This window comes from Anomaloglossus baeobatrachus, chromosome 11, assembly GCF_048569485.1.
Source record: "Anomaloglossus baeobatrachus isolate aAnoBae1 chromosome 11, aAnoBae1.hap1, whole genome shotgun sequence".
Lineage (NCBI taxonomy): Eukaryota > Metazoa > Chordata > Amphibia > Anura > Aromobatidae > Anomaloglossus > Anomaloglossus baeobatrachus.
This window is the reverse complement of record NC_134363.1, coordinates 183746763-183767884: the sequence shown is the minus strand read 5'-3', so window position 1 is coordinate 183767884 and position 21122 is coordinate 183746763. Positions and strand designations below refer to the sequence as shown.

Genomic DNA, 21122 nt, shown 5'->3' with positions numbered 1-21122 from the left:
TTTATAGCAGCTGCTGAAATATCAGCATCACGTCCTGCATTAATTATGTATGGCCACTTTATTTTACAGTGAGGGAAGGGGCCGCGGTGAGGACCCTTCCATGGATGGAAAGAGAAATCTATGCCGGTGAATGTCAGCAACCTGCCCCGCTGGTAGCTGCAGAGGTGGGCTGCACCATGGGGGGCTACCTCCAAGGCTGACATGTAGGCAGCCAGCTGATATGGGAAAGCAGCTAATTTTACTTGGCTGACTTCATAAGTTTTCTCCTGCCTGTGCCCAATATGGTGGATCCTGAGGTCCCCACTAATTCATAGGGGTCTTCTAGCAGGCCGTTCAGTTTGGGGGCAGCAGTTGTGATAACACGGAGCCTTTTCTTACAGAGGTTCTTGGTGGATCATGACAATGGCTGCCTAAGGCTATGTGCGCACTGAGCCGGTTTTTTTTACGCTGCGTTTTTGTTCGCAAAAACACACCCACGACAAAAACACACCGGTCAAAAACGCATGCGTTTTTACCGCGTTTCGGTGCGTTTTTGGCTGCATTTTTGAGCACTGCATTTATGCTGCGTTTTTCTAATGCATTGCATGTGTGAAAACCGCAGTAAAACGCAGAAAAGAATTGACAAGTCCATTTTTACTTTTTAGCTCAAAAACGCAGCTAAAAAAAAAAAAAATAAGATGTGTGCAGACAGCAAAAATGAAAAGTCATAGACTTGCCTGGGGAAGAGAAGTCATGCAGTTTTGAGCCCAAAAACGCCACTCACGGCGCACTGAGCGTTTTTCACTGCCTTTTTGTGCATTTTTGGGCTCAAAACTGCATGACTTTGCTTCCCCAGCAAAGTCTATGACTTTTCATTTTTGCTGTCCGCACACAGCTTTTTTTTTAGCTGCGTTTTTGAACTAAAAAAAAATAATAAAATGGATATGTCAATTCTTTCCTGCGTTTTACTGTGTTTTCTTCAGCGCTCTATTGGGAGACCCAGACAATTGGGTGTATAGCTACTGCCTCCGGAGGCCACACAAAGTATTACACTAAAAAGTGTAAGGCCCCTCCCCTTCTGGCTATACACCCCCCGTGGAATCACGGGTTCTCCAGTTTTAGCTTTGTGTGTGAAGGAGGTCATACATCCACGCATAGCTCCACGGTGTGTAGTCAGCAGTAGCTGCTAACTACTCGGATGGAAGAAAAGTGGGCACATATAGTGTCCCCAGCATGCTCCCTTCTCACCAGATGGTGCTTGAAAGGTTGAGGTACCTATTGCTGGTACAGAGGCTGGAGCCCCACATGCTGTTTTTCCTTCCACATCCCCCTGGAGGGCTCTGTGGAAGTGGGATCCTTCCGGCCACAAAGCCCTGAGGCCGGGCTCCATCCACAGACCCAGAACGAACCTGATGGATGTCGAGCATTGGTACAGTCAGGGACATGGCCCTGCATCTGTCAGGCGCCGGGGACAGAGCGCCGACCGCGCTTTTACGGCGGCGGCGCTCCTAACTTTACTTCCCGGCTTTTGCGGCCTAGCGCCGCTTCGTTCCCGCCTCCGCCCTGTCAATCAGGGCGGAGGAGAGACGCTGTGCAATGGCCAGCGCCGGGGGCTGGAGCTTGATTTACATGCTCCAGCCCCCTCACGAGGCACAGTGAGAGCACGCTTTCCCGCTCTTCGTTTAGGAACGCCCAGAGCCGCCCCTCTTCCTCACAGGACGCCGGCAGCCATTATTCATGCGGTCCGGCTGGGGACAGGCAGGCAGGCTCTGGGAGACTCAGACAGGGCGTCTGGCGGCCACACACCCGCTCTGAGGCGGGCGGTAAGCAGGCTGAAAGCCCCTCTTGTGCCACAGTGATTCTATTTGTGTACTTTCTTCTGGTGCCATATAGATATTGTATATATATTTGCACTGTAGGGCGCTTCTTGGCTATAGACCCCATATTGCGCTGAGGAGACAGCAACATGTCCTCCACAAAACGCAAGGGTCCCAAGGCGCGGGCTGTGTACACTGTCTGTACTGTTTGTGGGACTGATCTACCGGCAGGCTCCACTGACCACCATTGTGTGCAATGTTCCGTGCCTGTAACGCTTCGTCAGCCGGAGGTGGCAGTAGTAACCCAGGCAGAGACGCCTGTAAGTCCTGCCCCAGTAACAGGGACAGATTTTGCAGTTTTGGCTGGTCAGATGGCTGTCACTATGACAAAAATCCTTGAGGCCTTGCAAACCAGGCCAATTACTCAGGCTCCGGACACGGCTGTGTCCTTGCCCCCTGGTCCCCCTCAATTGGAGCGAGTCTGTACTTCAAGGGGCTCTCATGTATCACAGGCTGATGGCTCTGACTCAGATGACGGCCCCAGCCAGCCCAAGCAAGCTCGCTTAGACAGACCCTCCACATCATCACATTGTTCAGGGTCTCACAGGGATGAGTCTCTCTATGATGAGACTGAAGAAAGTGGTCAGGTTTCGGACCATGAGACCACTCTCAATTTGGATACCCCTGATGGTGACGCTATGGTCAATGACCTTATTTCGGCCATCAATAGTGCGTTGGATATTTCTCCCCCAGCTCCCTCAGCAGAGGAAGCTGCTGCACAGCAGGAGAAATTCCATTTCTTGTATCCCAAGCGTAAATTGAGTGCCTTTTTAGACCACTCTGACTTCAGAGAATCTATCCAGAAACACCACGCTCAGCCATACAAGCGTTTTTCCAGACGCGCTAGGGATACACGTTATCCATTTTCCCCTGACGTGATCAAACGCTGGACCCAGTGTCCAAAAGTGGATCCCCCTATTGCCAAGCTTGCGGCAAAATCTATAGTCGCGGTAGAGGATGGCGCTTCACTTAAAGACGCCAACGACAGACAGATGGACCTTTGGTTGAAGTCTATCTATGAAACTATCGGCGCGTCGTTTGCCCCTGCATTCGCGGCCGTGTGGGCACTCCAAGCTATTTCAGCTGGGTTGGCACAGGTAGAGGCTGTCATGCAGCCAGCAGTGCCAAAGGTGTCGACCCTAACCTCACAAATGTCTGCGTTTGCGACCTACGCTATCAACGCGGTTCTGGAATCTACGAGCCGTACGTCGTTGGCGTCCGCCAACTCCGTAGTGTTGCGCAGAGCATTGTGGTTAAAGGACTGGAAAGCAGACGCTAGTTCCAAAAAATGTTTAACCAACTTGCCATTATCTGGAGATAGACTGTTTGGCGAGCAGCTCGCTGAAATCATCAAACAGTCCAAGGGTAAAGACTCGTCCTTACCCCAGCCCAGATCAAACAAACCTCAGCAGAAAAAGTGGCAGCCGAGGTCTCGGCCCTTTCGAGGCTCAGGCAAGGCCCAATTTTCCTCATTCAAAGGGACGCAGAAAGAACAAAGGAGCTCTGATTCATGGCGGGCTCACTCACGACCCAAGAAAGCAAACGGAGGAACCGTTTCCAAAGCGGCTTCATCATGACTTTCAGCCGCCTCCCTCCGCATCCTCGGTCGGTGGCAGGCTTTCCCGTTTTTGCGGCATTTGGCTGTCACTGGTCAAAGACCGGTGGGTGACAGACATTTTGTCGCGCGGGTACAGAATCGAGTTCAGTTCCCGTCCTCCACCTCGGTTCTTCAGAACCTCCCCACATCCCGACCGAGCGGATGCCCTTCTGCAGGCGGTGAGCTCACTAAGAGCAGAAGGAGTGGTAATCCCTGTCCCCCCTCAGGAACGAGGGCGAGGGTTTTACTCCAATCTCTTTGTGGTTCCAAAAAAGGACGGCTCCTTCCGTCCTGTTCTGGACCTAAAAAGGCTCAACAAGCATGTGAACGCCAGGAGGTTCCGGATGGAATCCCTCCGGTCTGTCATTGCGTCAATGTCTCAAGGAGATTTTCTGGCATCAATAGACATCAAGGATGCGTATCTCCACGTACCAATTGCTACAGAGCACCAACGTTTTCTACGTTTGGTAATAGGAGACGAACATCTTCAGTTCGTAGCTCTGCCATTCGGTCTGGCGACAGCCCCACGGGTTTTCACCAAAGTCATGGCGGCAGTGGTAGCAGTCTTGCACTCCCAGGGACACTCCGTGATCCCTTATCTGGACGATCTACTTGTCAAGGCACCTTCTCAGGAGGCATGCCAACTCAGCCTGAATGTTACGCTGGAGACTCTCCAGTCTTTCGGGTGGATCATCAACTTTGCAAAGTCAAATCTGTCACCAACTCAGTCTCTAACGTTTCTTGGCATGGAGTTCCATACTCTATCAGCGATAGTGAAGCTTCCGCTGACCAAGCAGAGGTCACTACAGATAGGGGTGCGGTCGCTTCTTCAGGGCCAGTCGCACTCCTTGAGGCGCCTCATGCACTTCCTAGGGAAGATGGTGGCAGCCATGGAAGCAGTTCCCTTTGCGCAGTTTCATCTGCGTCCTCTTCAATGGGACATTCTTCGCCAATGGGACGGGAAGTCGACATCCCTGGACAGAGAAGTCTCCCTTTCTCAGGCGGCCAAGGACTCTCTGCAATGGTGGCTTCTGCCCAACTCATTGTCACAGGGAAGATCCTTCCTACCTCCATCCTGGGCAGTGGTCACGACAGACGCGAGTCTGTCAGGGTGGGGAGCAGTCTTTCTCCACCACAGGGCTCAGGGGACGTGGACTCAGCAAGAGTCCACCCTGCAGATCAATGTTCTGGAGATCAGAGCAGTGTATCTGGCACTTCTAGCCTTCCAGCAGTGGCTGGAAGGAAGGCAGATCCGAATCCAGTCGGACAACTCCACAGCGGTGGCATACATCAACCACCAAGGAGGGACGCGCAGTCGGCAAGCCTTCCAGGAAGTCAGGCGGATTCTGACGTGGGTGGAGGACACAGCATCCACCATATCCGCGGTACACATCCCGGGCGTAGAAAACTGGGAAGCAGACTTCCTCAGTCGCCAAGGGATAGACGCAGGGGAATGGTCCCTTCACCCGGACGTGTTTCAGGAAATCTGTCGCCGGTGGGGGGTGCCGGACGTCGACCTCATGGCGTCTCGGCACAACCACAAGGTCCCGGCATTCATGGCGCGGTCGCGCGATCAAAGGGCTCTGGCGGCAGACGCCTTGGTCCAAGATTGGTCGCAGTTCCGACTCCCATATGTATTCCCGCCTCTGGCACTCTTGCCCAGAGTGTTGCGCAAGATCAGATCCGATTGCACCCGCGTCATACTCGTCGCCCCAGACTGGCCGAGGAGATCGTGGTACCCGGATCTGTGGCATCTCACGGTCGGCCGACCGTGGTCACTTCCAGACCGGCCAGACTTACTGTCCCAAGGGCCGTTTTTCCATCAGAATTCTGCTGCCCTGAACCTGACTGTGTGGCCATTGAATCCTGGATCCTAGCGTGTGCAGGATTGTCTCAAGGAGTTGTTGCTACCATGAGGCAGGCTAGGAAGCCCACGTCTGCCAAGATCTACCACAGGACGTGGAAGATTTTCTTATCATGGTGCTCTGCTCAGGGAGTGTCTCCCTGGCCATTTGCATTGCCTACTCTTCTTTCCTTCCTACAATCGGGGTTAGAAAAAGGCTTGTCGCTTGGCTCACTTAAAGGGCAAGTCTCGGCACTATCAGTGTTTTTTCAGAAGCATCTGGCGCGTCTGTCTAAGGTGCGCACGTTTCTACAGGGGGTTTGTCATATTGTACCCCCGTACAGGCGGCCGTTAGATCCATGGGATCTGAATAGGGTACTAGTTGCTCTACAGAAGCCGCCTTTCGAGCCTTTGAAAGAGGTTTCCTTTTCTCGCCTGTCACAGAAAGTGGTGTTTCTAGTGGCGATCACGTCTCTTCGGAGAGTGTCTGAGCTGGCAGCACTGTCATCCAAGGCTCCTTTCCTGGTGGTCCACCAGGACAAGGTGGTTTTGCGCCCCACTCCAGAATTTCTTCCTAAAATAGTATCTGATTTCCATCTAAATCAGGACATTTGCTTACCTTCTTTCTGTCCTCATCCGGTTTACCGGTATGAAAAGGATTTGCATTTGTTAGATCTGGTCAGAGCAATCAGAATCTACATCTCCCGCACGGCGCCCTTGCGCCGCTCCGAGGCACTTTTTGTCCTTGTTGCTGGTCCGCGCAAGGGATTGCAGGCTTCTAAAGCCACCCTGGCTCGATGGATCAAAGAACCAATTCTGGAAGCCTACCGTTCGGCTGGACTTCCGGTTCCATCAGGGCTGAAGGCCCATTCAACCAGAGCCGTGGGTGCGTCCTGGGCATTACGCCACCAGGCTACGGCTCAACAGGTGTGCCAGGCAGCTACCTGGTCCAGTCTGCACACTTTCACCAAACATTATCAGGTGCATACCTATGCTTCGGCGGATGCCAGCCTAGGTAGAAGAGTCCTGCAGGCGGCGGTGGCTTCCCAGTAGGGGGGCGCTGTCTTGCAGCTCTGACAAGAGGTTTTTCTTTACCCACCCAGGGACAGCTTTTGAACGTCCCAATTGTCTGGGTCTCCCAATAGAGCGCTGAAGAAGAAGGGAATTTTGTTACTTACCGTAAATTCCTTTTCTTCTAGCTCTTATTGGGAGACCCAGCACCCGCCCTGTTGTCCTTCGGGATTTTTGGTTTTGTTTGCGGGTACACATGTTGTTCATGTTGAACGGTTTGTCAGTTCTCCGATGTTATTCGGAGTTAATTTGTTTAAACCAGTTATTGGCTTTCCTCCTTCTTGCTTTGGCACTAAAACTGGAGAACCCGTGATTCCACGGGGGGTGTATAGCCAGAAGGGGAGGGGCCTTACACTTTTTAGTGTAATACTTTGTGTGGCCTCCGGAGGCAGTAGCTATACACCCAATTGTCTGGGTCTCCCAATAAGAGCTAGAAGAAAAGGAATTTACGGTAAGTAACAAAATTCCCTTCTTTCACCCATGCAATGCATTGGAAAAAAACGCAGCAAAACGCAGCCAAAAACGCACTGAAACACTGTAAAGAAGGGAATTTTGTTACTTACCGTAAATTCCTTTTCTTCTAGCTCCTATTGGGAGACCCAGACGATTGGGGTGTATAGCACTGCCTCCGGAGGCCACACAAAGCATTACACTAAAAAGTGTAAGGCCCCTCCCCTTCTGGCTATACACCCCCCGTGGGATCACGGGCTGCTCAGTTTTAGTGCAAAAGCAAGAAGGAGGAAAGCCAATAACTGGTTTAAACAAATTCACTCCGAAGTAACATCGGAGAACTGAAAACCGTTCAACATGAACAACATGTGTACCCGAAAAAACCAACAATCCCGAAGGACAACAGGGCGGGTGCTGGGTCTCCCAATAGGAGCTAGAAGAAAAGGAATTTACGGTAAGTAACAAAATTCCCTTCTTCTTCGGCGCTCCATTGGGAGACCCAGACGATTGGGACGTCCAAAAGCAGTCCCTGGGTGGGTAAAGAAATACCTCATGTTAGAGCTGCAAAGACAGCCTTCCCCTACGGGGAGGCAACTGCCGCCTGCAGGACTCTTCTACCTAGGCTGGCGTCCGCCGAAGCATAGGTATGCACCTGATAATGTTTGGTGAAAGTGTGCAGACTCGACCAGGTAGCTGCCTGGCACACCTGTTGAGCCGTAGCCTGGTGTCGTAATGCCCAGGACGCACCCACGGCTCTGGCAGAATGGGCCTTCAGCCCTGATGGAACCGGAAGCCCAGCAGAACGGTAGGCTTCAAGAATTGGTTCTTTGATCCATCGAGCCAGGGTGGCTTTGGAAGCCTGCGACCCTTTGCGCTTACCAGCGACAAGGACAAAGAGTGCATCCGAGCGGCGCAGGGGCGCCGTGCGGGAAATGTAGATTCTGAGTGCTCTCACCAGATCTAGCAAATGCAAATCCTTTTCATACCGATGAACTGGATGAGGATAAAAGGAAGGTAAGGAAATATCCTGATTAAGATGAAAAGAGGATACCACCTTAGGGAGAAACTCCTGAATGGGACGCAGCACTACCTTGTCCTGGTGGAACACCAGGAAGGGAGCCTTGGATGACAGCGCTGCTAGCTCAGACACTCTCCGAAGAGACGTGATCGCTACCAGAAAGGCCACTTTCTGTGAGAGTCGTGAAAGTGAAACATCCTTCAGAGGCTCGAAAGGCGTCTTCTGGAGAGCAACTAGTACCCTGTTTAGATCCCATGGATCTAACGGCCGTCTGTACGGAGGGACGATATGACAAACCCCCTGCAGGAACGTGCGCACCTGAGAAAGTCGTGCTAGACGCTTCTGAAAAAACACGGATAGTGCCGAGACTTGCCCTTTAAGGGAGCCGAGCGACAAGCCTTTTCCAACCCAGATTGCAGGAAGGAAAGAAAAGTAGGTAACGCAAATGGCCAGGGGGATACTCCTTGTGCAGAGCACCAGGATAAGAAAATTCTCCACGTTCTGTGGTAGATCTTAGCAGAAGTGGACTTCCTAGCCTGTCTCATGGTGGCAACGACTCCTTGGGATAATCCTGAAGACGCTAGGATCCAGGACTCAATGGCCACACAGTCAGGTTCAGGGCCGCAGAATTCCGATGGAAAAACGGCCCTTGGGACAGTAAGTCTGGTCGGTCTGGTAGTGCCCACGGTTGGCCGACCGTGAGATGCCACAGATCCGGGTACCACGACCTCCTCGGCCAGTCTGGGGCGACGAGTATGACGCGGCTGCAATCGGATCTGATCTTGCATAGCACTCTGGGCAAGAGTGCCAGAGGTGGGAACACATAAGGGAGCCGGAACTGCGACCAATCTTGCACTAAGGCGTCTGCCGCCAGAGCTCTTTGATCGCGAGACCGTGCCATGAACGTCGGGACCTTGTTGTTGTGCCGCGACGCCATTAGGTCGACGTCCGGCACCCCCCAGCGGCGACAGATTTCCTGAAACACGTCCGGGTGAAGGGACCATTCCCCTGCGTCCATACCCTGGCGACTGAGGAAGTCTGCTTCCCAGTTTTCTACGCCCGGGATGTGAACCGCTGATATGGTGGATGCTCTGTCCTCCACCCACAACAGAATCCGCCGGACTTCCTGGAAGGCTTGCCGACTGCGTGTCCCTCCCTGGTGGTTGATGTATGCCACCGCTGTGGAGTTGTCCGACTGAATTCGGATCTGCTTTCCTTCCAGCCACTGCTGGAAGGCTAGTAGGGCTAGATACACTGCCCTGATTTCCAGAACATTGATCTGAAGGGTGGACTCCTGCTAAGTCCACGTCCCTTGAGCCCTGTGGTGGAGAAAAACTGCTCCCCACCCTGACAGACTCGCGTCTGTCGTGACCACTGCCCAGGATGGGGGCAGGAATGATCTTCCCTGTGATAATGAGGTGGGAAGAAGCCACCATTGCAGAGAGTCCTTGGCCGTCTGGGAAAGGGAGACTTTCCTGTCCAGGGAAGTTGACTTCCCGTCCCATTGGCGGAGAATGTCCCATTGAAGTGGGCGCAGATGAAACTGTGCAAACGGGACTGCCTCCATTGCTGCCACCATCTTCCCTAGGAAGTGCATGAGGCGCCTTAAGGAGTGCGACTGACCGTGAAGGAGAGACTGTAGCCCTGTCTGTAGTGACCGCTGCTTGTCCAGCGGAAGCTTCACTATCGCTGAGAGAGTATGAAACTCCATGCCAAGATACGTTAGTGATTGAGTCGGTGACAGATTTGACTTTGAAAAGTTGATGATCCACCCGAAAGTCTGGAGAGTCTCCAGCGCAACATTCAGGCTGTGTTGGCATGCCTCTTGAGAGGGTGCTTTGACAAGTAGATCGTCCAAGTAAGGGATCACCGAGTGTCCCTGGGAGTGCAAGACTGCTACCACTGCCGCCATGACCTTGGTGAAAACCCGTGGGGCTGTCGCCAGACCAAATGGCAGAGCTACGAACTGGAGATGTTCGTGTCCTATCACAAAACGTAGAAAACGTTGGTGCTCTGTAGCAATCGGCACGTGGAGATAAGCATCTTTGATGTCTATTGATGCAAGGAAATCTCCTTGAGACATTGAGGCAATGACGGAGCGGAGGGATTCCATCCGGAACCGCCTGGCGTTCACATGCTTGTTGAGCAGCTTTAGGTCCAGAACAGGACGGAACGAGCCGTCCTTTTTTGGAACCACGAAGAGATTGGAGTAAAAACCTTGCCTTTGTTCCTGAAGAGGAACAGGGATCACCACTCCTTCTGCTCTTAGTGAGCCCACCGCCTGCAGAAGAGCATCTGCTCGGTCGGGATGTGGGGAAGTTCTGAAGAACCGAGGCGGAGGACGAGAACTGAACTCTATCCTGTACCCGTGAGACAAAATGTCTGTTACCCACCGGTCCTTGACCTGTGGCAGCCAAATGTCGCAAAAGCGGGAGAGCCTGCCACCGACCGAGGATGCGGAGGGAGGAGGCCGAAAGTCATGAGGCAGCCGCCTTGGAAGCGGTTCCTCCGGTTGCTTTCTTGGGGCGTGAGTGAGCCCGCCAGGAATCTGAGCCCCTTTGCTCCTTCTGAGTCCCTTTGGACGAGGAGGATTGGGCCTTGCCGGAGCCTCGAAAGGACCGAAACCTCGACTGCCACCTCCTTTGTTGAGGTTTGCTTGATCTGGGCTGGGGTAAGGAGGAGTCTTTACCCTTGGACTGTTTAATGATTTCAGCCAATTGCTCACCAAACAGTCTGTCTACAGATAGTGGCAAGCTGGTTAAACATTTTTTGGAAGCAGAATCCGCTTTCCATTCTTTTAACCACAAGGCTCTGCGCAAAACCACCGAGTTGGCAGACGCCATTGAGGTACGGCTCGTAGAGTCCAGGACAGCGTTGATAGCATAGGTCGCAAACGCAGACATTTGCGAAGTTAAGGACTCCACTTTCGGCACTGCTGGACGTATGATAGAGTCCACCTGTGCCAGACCAGCTGAAATAGCTTGGAGTGCCCACACGGCTGCGAATGCTGGAGCAAACGACGCGCCGATAGCTTCATAGACAGATTTCAACCAAAGGTCCATCTGTCTGTCATTGGCATCTTTAAGTGAAGCCCCATCCTCCACTGCAACTATGGATCTAGCCGCAAGCCTGGAGATTGGGGGATCCACCTTTGGACACTGGGTCCAGCGTTTGACCACGTCAGGGGGAAAGGGATAACGTGTATCCTTAAGACGTTTGGAGAAACGCTTGTCTGGATAAGCATGGTGTTTCTGGACTGATTCTCTGAAGTCAGCGTGGTCCAGAAAAGTACTCAGTTTACGCTTGGGATACCTGAAATGGAACTTCTCCTGCTGTGCAGCTGCCTCTTCTGCTGAAGGGGCTGGGGGAGAAATATCCAACAGTCTATTGATGGCCGCTATAAGGTCATTTACCATGGCGTCACCATCAGGAGTATCCAGATTGAGAGCGGTCTCAGGATTAGACTCCTGATCACCCTCCTCTGTCTCATCACGCAGAGACTCTTCTCGCTGAGACCCTGATCCGCGTGATGACGTGGAGGGTCTCTCCCAGCGAGCTCGCTTAGGCTGCCTGGGACTGTCATCTGAGTCAGAGCCTTCAGCCTGAGATGCCTGGGACCCCCTTGAAGCACGGATTAACTCCAACTGAGGGGGACCGGGGAACATTGACGCAGCAGTGTCCATGGTCTGAGTAACTGGCCTGGCCTGCAAGGTCTCTAGGATTTTTGTCATAGTGACAGACATCTTGTCAGCAAAAACTGCAAACTCTGTCCCCGTCACCGGGACAGGGTTCACCGGTGACTCTGCCTGGGCCACTACCACCATAGACTCCGGCTGACGAAGTGGCACAGGGACCGAACACTGCACACAATGGGGGTCTTTGGAACCTGCCGGTAGATCAGCCCCACAAGCGGCACAAGCAGCGTATACAGCCTGTGTCTTGGCACCCTTGCGTTTTGCGGATGACATGTTGTCGTCTCCTCAGAGCAATATAGGGTATACAGCCAAGAAGCGACCTTACAGTGCAATCAATATATATATATATATATATATGGTATAGAGAAAAAAATACACCAATATAACACTGTGGCACTAGTGGGGCCAGCACTAATGTGCTGCTTACCGCCCGCTTAACGCGGGTGTGTGGTCGCCAGAAATCCCTTGTCTGGGTCTCCCAGAGCCTGTGTCCGTTCTCCAGCCAGACTGCATGTAGGAATGGCTGCCGGCGTCCTGTGGAGAGGGGCGGGCCCTGGGCGTGCTGCAGACAAAGAGCGGGAACTGGCGTCCCACTGTGCCCAGTGAGAGGGCTGGAGTATGTAAATAAGACTCCAGCCCTCAGCGCTGACCATCGTACAGCGTCTCTCCCTTGCCCTGATTGACAGGGTGGGGGCGGGAACGAAGCGGAGCTAGGCCGCAAAAGCCGGGGACTAGATTTATAAGCGCCGCCGTCGTAAAAGCACGGTCGGCGCTAAGTCCCCGGCGCACCACAAGTCTCAGCCGCGCCGCCGCTCCAGGGGCGGCCGGCGCGGCAGTCCCCAACACATAAAGTCCCTCAGAGAAACTGCAGTGACTGTAACCCCAGCGCGCAGCGCTACTGTCCCCGGCGCACTAGCACACCCAGCAAGTCTGGAGTGTGCGCGGCCTGTCCATACGGGGACACAGAGTACCTGAATGTTGCAGGGCCTTGTCCCTGAATGGTACCCCGCTCCGTATCCAGCAGGTTCTACGGGTCTGTGGATGGAGCCCGGCCTCAGGGCTTGGGGGCCGGTAAGATCCCACTTCCTCAGAGCCCCTCAGGGGGATGGGGAAGGAAAGCAGCATGTGGGCTCCAGCCTCCGTACCCACAATGGGTACCTCAACCTTAACAAACACCGCCAATAGGAATGGGGTGAGAAGGGAGCATGCTGGGGGCCCTAGTATGGGCCCTCTTTTCTTCCATCCGATATAGTCAGCAGCTACTGCTGACTAAACAGTGGAGCTATGCGTGGATGTCTGACCTCCTTCGCACAAAGCTTGAAAACTGAGCAGCCCGTGATCCCACGGGGGGTGTATAGCCAGAAGGGGAGGGGCCTTACACTTTTTAGTGTAATGCTTTGTGTGGCCTCCGGAGGCAGTGCTATACACCCCAATCGTCTGGGTCTCCCAATGGAGCGCCGAAGAAAACGCATTTGTGTTTACTGCTGTGTTTTTGTCGCAGGTGCTTTTTGTTGTGGCCAAAAATGCAGCGTTTTTGAGAAGTGCAAAAACGTCATAGCGCGCACATAGCCTAAGACGCCCAGGAGATGACGCATATTCTTAAAGGGTTGGGGGGGTTTTTCGCGAACACGATGCGTCAGATCAGAAGGTATGATGTCTTGACCACTAACATCCTGACCCCTGACTGTCTTCAGGGCTGGGACATCATCACTTCCGATCTGACGGAGGCCATCGGAGCGGCAGCCCCGGAGCAGAAGGGATTTTAAAAACAGAGAGGAAACCCCTTTTAAGAATCTGATCGTCTCTTGCTTTCTTTTATTTTTTTGCTTTTCTACCCGTCTTACTTGTGAGATTTCTTGGCATTGGAGCCGTCTGGTCCTTTGCCGCAGTCGTAGGCTTGAATGGTGAAGGTGTAGTCCTTCTGCAATTCGCAGTCCAGCTTCTCCGTGGAGCGGATCACTCCCTCGCCGGTGGATTTGTCCACCACCATCGCCTCGAACGGCACGTCCTGGTCGTGGATCTTAAAGCCGCAGATCTCCCCTGGAAACGTCACAAGCAAACATAAAAAGACGAGGGGGGGAAAGAAAAGAAGGAAAAAAAAAAACTAATTACAAGCTGAAACTTGCTCACGCTTAACCCTTCAGCTGCTGTGCTGCCCTTAGAAATTGGGCAACCGAACAGAAAAAGGGTTAATATCGTGCACTTGGTGGGGGGGGGTAGAAATATCAACACAAGATATAGAGACATAACCAAAAGAATAAATAAAATATGATTATTTGGCAGCCAGGGGGGTTGTGAGGGTCTGTGGACAAGGCAGAAGCACTGTGCTTTAATAGATGGGGGTGAAGTCCGGGAACTGTTATTAACAGAAGCAGGTGCCTGCCTTTCAAGCAAGTTCAGTATCTGGCATCCATTCATGCAGGAATACAGAGAGAAAAAATAAAATAGAGATACGTATGTAGACAGGCATTTCACAGGAGTACTTGAGGTTTACACTAAAAAAAAAAAAAAATTGAAAAAAATAAAATTAAATAAATAAAAAAATAAATAAATAAATAAAATAAACGGCATGCAGCCGAGGCGGCTGGTGGGCGCACGCCGGGGGCTCGGCCTCTGCCGGGGAATTGGGCAGAAGGTTATAATGCAGAGCTGGATGAGCGATGAGGAGGCTTCAGCTCCACTGATTCATGGGACGTCTATCACCAAGAACATTGGTTTCATGGGCCGGGATAAAAAGAAAAAAAAAAAAAAGAAAAAATAAGACCGTAAAAGTCATAGGATGAAGTCTTCCTGTGCAATGAACCTGGCTAAAATTAGGGAATCAAATGCAAAAAAATTCATGGGAGAAAACAGAAATATCCGTAGCTCAGACATCCATTTCAAGAGGCGGCGTATACACGGATATGACCTGCTGCCTATACGGGATGTGTACGCAGATGCTCAGACTCCTCGTCTCCGCTCTCGTCATCAGGTTTATGGAGATGTTTAACAACAGGCGGCAATGTGAGGTCTCTGCTGCTTCAGTGCTGCGTGCGGCCGTCCAGAGCAGCGCTCTGCACTCAGCTGGGGTGGTACTCCGGAGCAGCGCTCTGCACTCAGCTGGGGTGGTACTACAAGTCTCAGCAGAGGATGGCAAGGCTTGTAATCACAGAACCGATGCAGGAGCGATGGGTGGTCACATGTGATGATAAAGCCCATGGACCTGCGCCTGCACATCCCACTTCTGCCAGTATAAGCTCCCAATGCTGTGGATGAGGTGTGTGCAGGGAGATTATACTGGACGGGCTCAGTACGCTCCTGATACAATATGGATGTGTATACGGGGGACGGGCTGCGTGCGCTCCTGATACAATATGGATGTGTATACGGGGGACGGGCTGCGTGTGCTCCTGATACTGGTACAATATGGAAGTGTATATGGGGGACGGGCTCCGTGCGCTCCTGGTACAATATGGAAGTGTATACGGGGGACGGGGTGCGTGCGCTCCTGGTACAATATGGAAGTGTATACGGGGGACGGGCTGCGTGCGCTCCTGGTACAATATGGAAGTGTATACGGGGGACGGGCTGCGTGCGCTCCTGGTACAATATGGAAGTGTATACGGGGGACGGGGTGCGTGCGCTCCTGGTACAATATGGAAGTGTATACGGGGGACGGGCTGCGTGCGCTCCTGGTACAATATGGAAGTGTATACGGGGGACGGGCTGCGTGCGCTCCTGGTACAATATGGAAGTGTATACGGGGGACGGGCTGCGTGCGCTCCTGGTACAATATGGAAGTGTATACGGGGGACGGGCTGCGTGCGCTCCTGGTACAATATGGAAGTGTATACGGGGGACGGGCTGCGTGCGCTCCTGGTACAATATGGAAGTGTATACGGGGGACGGGCTGCGTGCGCTCCTGGTACAATATGGAAGTGTATACGGGGGACGGGCTGCGTGCGCTCCTGGTACAATATGGAGGTGTATACGGGGGACGGGCTGCGTGCGCTCCTGGTACAATATGGAAGTGTATACGGGGGACAGGCTGCGTGCGCTCCTGGTACAATATGGAAGTGTATACGGGGGACGGGCTGCGTGCGCTCCTGGTACAATATGGATGTGTATACGGGGGACGGACTGCGTGCGCTCCTGGTACAATATGGAAGTGTATACGGGGGACGGGCTCCGTGCGCTCCTGGTACAATATGGAAGTGTATACGGGGGACAGGCTGCGTGTGCTCCTGGTACAATATGGAAGTGTATACGGGGGACGGGCTGCGTGTGCTCCTGGTACAATATGGAAGTGTATACGGGGGACAGGCTGCGTGCGCTCCTGGTACAATATGGAAGTGTATACGGGGGACAGGCTGCGTGCGCTCCTGGTACAATATGGAAGTGTATATGGGGGACGGGCTGCGTGCGCTCCTGGTACAATATGGATGTGTATACGGGGGACAGGCTGCGTGCGCTCCTGGTACAATATGGAAGTGTATACGGGGGACAGGCTGCGTGCGCTCCTGGTACAATATGGAAGTGTATACGGGGGACGGGCTGCGTGCGCTCCTGGTTCAATATGGAGGTGTATACGGGGGATGGGCTCCGTGCGCTCCTGGTACAATATGGAAGTGTATACGGGGGACAGGCTGCGTGCGCTCCTGGTACAATATGGAAGTGTATATGGGGGACGGGCTGCGTGCGCTCCTGGTACAATATGGAAGTGTATACGGGGGACGGGCTGCGTGCGCTCCTGGTACAATATGGAAGTGTATACGGGGGACAGGCTGCGTGCGCTCCTGGTACAATATGGAAGTGTATACGGGGGACGGGCTGCGTGCGCTCCTGGTACAATATGGAGGTGTATACGGGGGATGGGCTCCGTGCGCTCCTGGTACAATATGGAAGTGTATACGGGGGACAGGCTGCGTGCGCTCCTGGTACAATATGGAAGTGTATACGGGGGACGGGCTGCGTGCGCTCCTGGTACAATATGGAGGTGTATACGGGGGATGGGCTCCGTGCGCTCCTGGTACAATATGGAAGTGTATACGGGGGATGGGCTCCGTGCGCTCCTGGTACAATATGGATGTGTATACGGGGGACGGGCTGCGTGCGCTCCTGGTACAATATGGAAGTGTATACGGGGGATGGGCTCCGTGCGCTCCTGGTACAATATGGATGTGTATATGGGGGACGGGCTGCGTGCGCTCCTGGTACAATATGGAAGTGTATATGGGGGACGGGCTGCGTGCGCTCCTGGTACAATATGGATGTGTATACGGGGGACGGGCTGCGTGCGCTCCTGGTACAATATGAAAGTGTATACGGGGGACGGGCTGCGTGCGCTCCTGGTACAATATGGAAGTGTATACGGGGGACGGGCTCCATGCGCTCCTGGCACAATATGGAAGTGTATATGGGGGACGGGCTGCGTGCGCTCCTGGTACAATATGGATGTGTATACGGGGGATGAGCTCCGTGCGCTCCTGATACTGGTACAATATGGAAGTGTATACGGGGGACGGGCTGCGTGCGCTCCTGGTACAATATGGAAGTGTATATGGGGGCTCGGGCTGCGTGCGCTCCTGGTACAATATGGAAGTGTATACGGGGGACGGGCTGCGTGCGCTCCTGGTACAATATGGAAGTGTATATGGGGGACGGGCTGCGTGCGCTCCTGGTACAATATGGAAGTGTATATGGGGGACGGGCTGCGTGCAGTCCTGATACTGGTACAATATGGATGTGTATACGGGGGATGAGCTTCGTGCGCTCCTGGTACAATATGGATGTGTATACGGGGGATGGGCTGCGTGCGCTCCTGGTACAATATGGATGTGTATACGGGGGATGGGCTTCGTGCGCTCCTGGTACAATATGGAAGTGTATACGGGGGATGGGCTCCATGTGCTCCTGGTACAATATGGAAGTGTATACGGGCGATGGGCTTCGTGTGCTCCTGATACTGGTACAATATGTCTGTGTGGATACGGGTGATGGGCTCCGTGTGGTCCTGATACTGGGGGGATGGGCTTCGTGTGCTCCTGATACTGGTACAATATGTCTGTGTGGATACGGGTGATGGGCTCCGTGTGGTCCTGATAATGGGGGATGGGCTCTGTGCACTCCAATTACAATATGGCTGTGGATACGGGTGATGGGCTCCGTGCGCTCCTGGTACAATATGGCTGTGTATACGGGGGACGGGCTGCGTGTGCTCCTGATACTGGTACAATATGGATGTGTATACGGGGGACGGGCTGCGTGCGCTCCTGGTACAATATGGATGTGTATACGGGGGACGGGCTGCGTGCGCTCCTGGTACAATATGGATGTGTATACGGGGGACGGGCTGCGTGCGCTCCTGGTACAATATGGATGTGTATACGGGGGACGGGCTGCGTGCGCTCCTGATACTGGTACAATATGGATGTGTATACAGGGGACGGGCTGCGTGCGCTCCTGGTACTGGTACAATATGGATGTGTATACGGGGGACTGGCTGTGTGCGCTCCTGGTACAATATGTATGTGTATACGGGGGACGGGCTGCGTGTGCTCCTGATACTGGTACAATATGGATGTGTATACGGGGGACGGGCTGCGTGCGCTCCTGGTACAATATGGATGTGTATACGGGGGACGGGCTGCGTACGCTCCTGGTACAATATGGATGTGTATACGGGGGACGGGCTGCGTGCGCTCCTGGTACAATATGGATGTGTATACGGGGGACGGGCTGCGTGCGCTCCTGATACTGGTACAATATGGATGTGTATACAGGGGACGGGCTGCGTGCGCTCCTGGTACTGGTACAATATGGATGTGTATACGGGGGACTGGCTGTGTGCGCTCCTGGTACAATATGTATGTGTATACGGGGGACGGGCTGCGTGCGCTCCTGATACTGGTACAATATGGATGTGTATACGGGGGATGGGCTTCGTGTGGTCCTGATACTGGTACAATATGGATGTGTGGATATGGGTGATGGGCTCCGTGTGGTCCTGATACTGGGTGATTGGCTCCGTGAGCTCCTGATACAATATGGCTGTGTGGATACAGGTGATTGGCTCTGTGCGCTCCTGATACTGGGGGATGGGCTTCGTGCACTCCTGGTACAATATGGCTGTGGATATGGGTGATGGGCTCCGTGCGCTCCTGATACAATATGGCTGTGTGGATATGGGTGATGGGCTCCGTGCGCTCCTGATACAATATGGCTGTGTGGATACAGGTGATTGGCTCCGTGCGCTCCTGATACTGGGGGATGGGCTTCGTGCGCTCCTGATACAATATGGCTGTGGATACGGGTGATGGGCTCCGTGTGGTCCTGATACTGGGGGATGGGCTTCGTGCGCTCCTGGTACAATATGGCTGTGTGGATACGGGGGATGGGCTCCATGCGCTCCTGATGGGGGTGCAGGAGAGATGTAGATAAGGGGCCGGATCACTGTGGGGTCCCGGTACACGTGTAATGCAGATAACTGTACTAATGACCGGATGAACGTCATTCAATCACTAGTGAAGAAACCTAGAAACATCTATTTACAGAATTTTCCACTTTCCTTTCCTGAAATGGATGTCTGACGGCTAGATATTTCTAACCAATGGGGGTCACATAGCAATTCATTTTGATATCAAAATAGAAATTAAAAAAAAAAAAAAGTAACAAATAAGAGAAACAATAATAAAAAAAAACAGAAGATTGTAAAAAAGGGATCAGAGCATCTTCTGTTTAACCCCTTCAGAGCCAGTAGTCAATAGCAATAGCCACATTGCAAAATTGAATGGCCCTGAAGGAGTCAAGGGCTGATTCCCCATTTTCAGAACCAAAAAACGTTAGTGGGTTAATAAGTCATAAGAGGATAGAAAGAACCCGTTATCACCTTCTTTGGTGACTGTCACCTCAAAACTCTCTAAAGGGAAAAAAGATAAACCTGTGTCAGTAATTGGGGAGAGAGAAGGGACGGTCAGAGAAACACACACACAATTTGCAGCCTGTAATACCTGCCATGTCCTCTGCTGCGGAACAAAGCTGAACGGGAGGAAGAACAAGTAACACAGAATCTCATCTGCACAACCAGCGCCGGCCGCAACGTAACGTTCCTGCCATTCAGAGTGGGAGGAAGCATCACATGCTATGTCACAAAGGGTTAAAGTGCCCCCGTCACCTGGAAAGCCACTATCTGGCCAGTGCCAACAATTTGGAGAAGTGTTATTATGGGAGTCCAGAACTGCCCACAGACATTAGATTTGATTGAGCAGAAATAAACAATCCCTGCACCCCACGGACCTAGAAATTCAGATATTCTGACACCAAGCTCCAAATCCCCTGCAGATCATTACTAAATGCTGCATCTGTCTCCAGGGAGCGCCCCCTGGTGTTGGCGGAGGGCAGACATAACTGAGTCCCCTCATCTGGGGCTCATTCATGGTGACAGGTGAACTTTATAAAATCAAACAAAAAATGACAATGAAAAGCAATTCTTGTTATAAAATACAATGTAAATGCAAATTGACCACACGACCCATTAATAAAAGGAAAAGGCGACATATTTCACTGGCACGAGGTCAGAGCCCGGCATCACACGGACCAGTACAGAGCTGCACATACAGCAGTATCGGGACGCTGGGACCTTCTCCTCCTCTTAGGCTTCCCGTGTACCTGTGAACAGAGGCGCAGCGCTTTGTCCAATTAACACCCAGGTCTACAAAACAAGCGTGAGGGGCGAGAGGGGAGTCTGCACCTCCAGTGAGCGAAAAGGACCTTCAGTATGTGCCAGCCTGACTGCAGACACAGAGTATAATCGGTCGACATTAGTCTAATGGGTACAGGGGGCTTTAAAGCTGCAATGATGGCATGTGATATTACAAGACAATCGATACTGGTTTTAAGGGCCTTTTATAGAGGAGAATGCAAACAATGTGGGAGGTGAATGGCCATTAACACGGACATTAATCTTTATGCAGTAAAAAAGGTGCAATCGACCAGAACCACGGTCAGCAGCAATTGGAGCCGGGTGCACGATTACAGCATTTTGTTTCCTGAAAGGTGCAATGTTTCTGACTGGACTTCGAAAAGCCGACTGGGGACTATAGGGGGGGACCTGATCAGTCCTAAGCCGTCCCCTGCTGGCTCCTCCCCATCAGTCCTAGGCCGTCCCCTGCTGGCTCCTCCCCATCAGTCCTAGGCCGTCCCCTGCTGGCTCCTCCCCATCAGTCCTAGGCCGTCCCCTGCTGGCTCCTCCCTATCAGTCCTAGGCCGTCCCCTGCTGGCTCCTCCCTATCAGTCCTAGGCCGTCCCCTGCTGGCTCCTCCCTATCAGTCCTAGGCCGTCCCCTGCTGGCTCCTCCCTATCATCTGATGCCGTCCCCTGCTGGCTCCTCCCTATTATCTGATGCCGTCCCCTGCTGGCTCCTCCCTATCATCTGATGCTCTCCCCTGCTGGCTCCTCCCTATTATCTGATGCTCTCCCCTGCTGGCTCTTCCTTATCATCTGATGCCCTCCCCTGCTGGCTCCTCCCTATTATCTGATGCCGTCCCCTGCTGGCTCCTCCCTATCAGTCCTAGGCCGTCCCCTGCTGGCTCGTCCCTATCATCTGATGCCGTCC

At 53.0% G+C, this 21122-nt stretch overlaps 1 protein-coding gene across 4 annotated transcripts in view; it reads right to left on the bottom strand.

Moving 5' to 3' along the window:
- Nucleotides 1–21122, bottom strand: part of CLSTN1 (calsyntenin 1) — a 171630-nt gene that overhangs the window by 105772 nt on the left and 44736 nt on the right. For 2 of the 4 annotated variants that reach the window (XM_075328274.1, XM_075328272.1), the window contains exons 3-4: nt 19398–19427; nt 13375–13570 (exon numbers count right to left, since the gene is read on the bottom strand). In XM_075328274.1, the coding sequence (XP_075184389.1) occupies nt 13375–13570; nt 19398–19427 (226 nt within the window). The remainder of the gene's footprint in view (nt 1–13374; nt 13571–19397; nt 19428–21122) is intronic. The other 2 variants (XM_075328273.1, XM_075328275.1) reach the window with 1 other exon arrangement.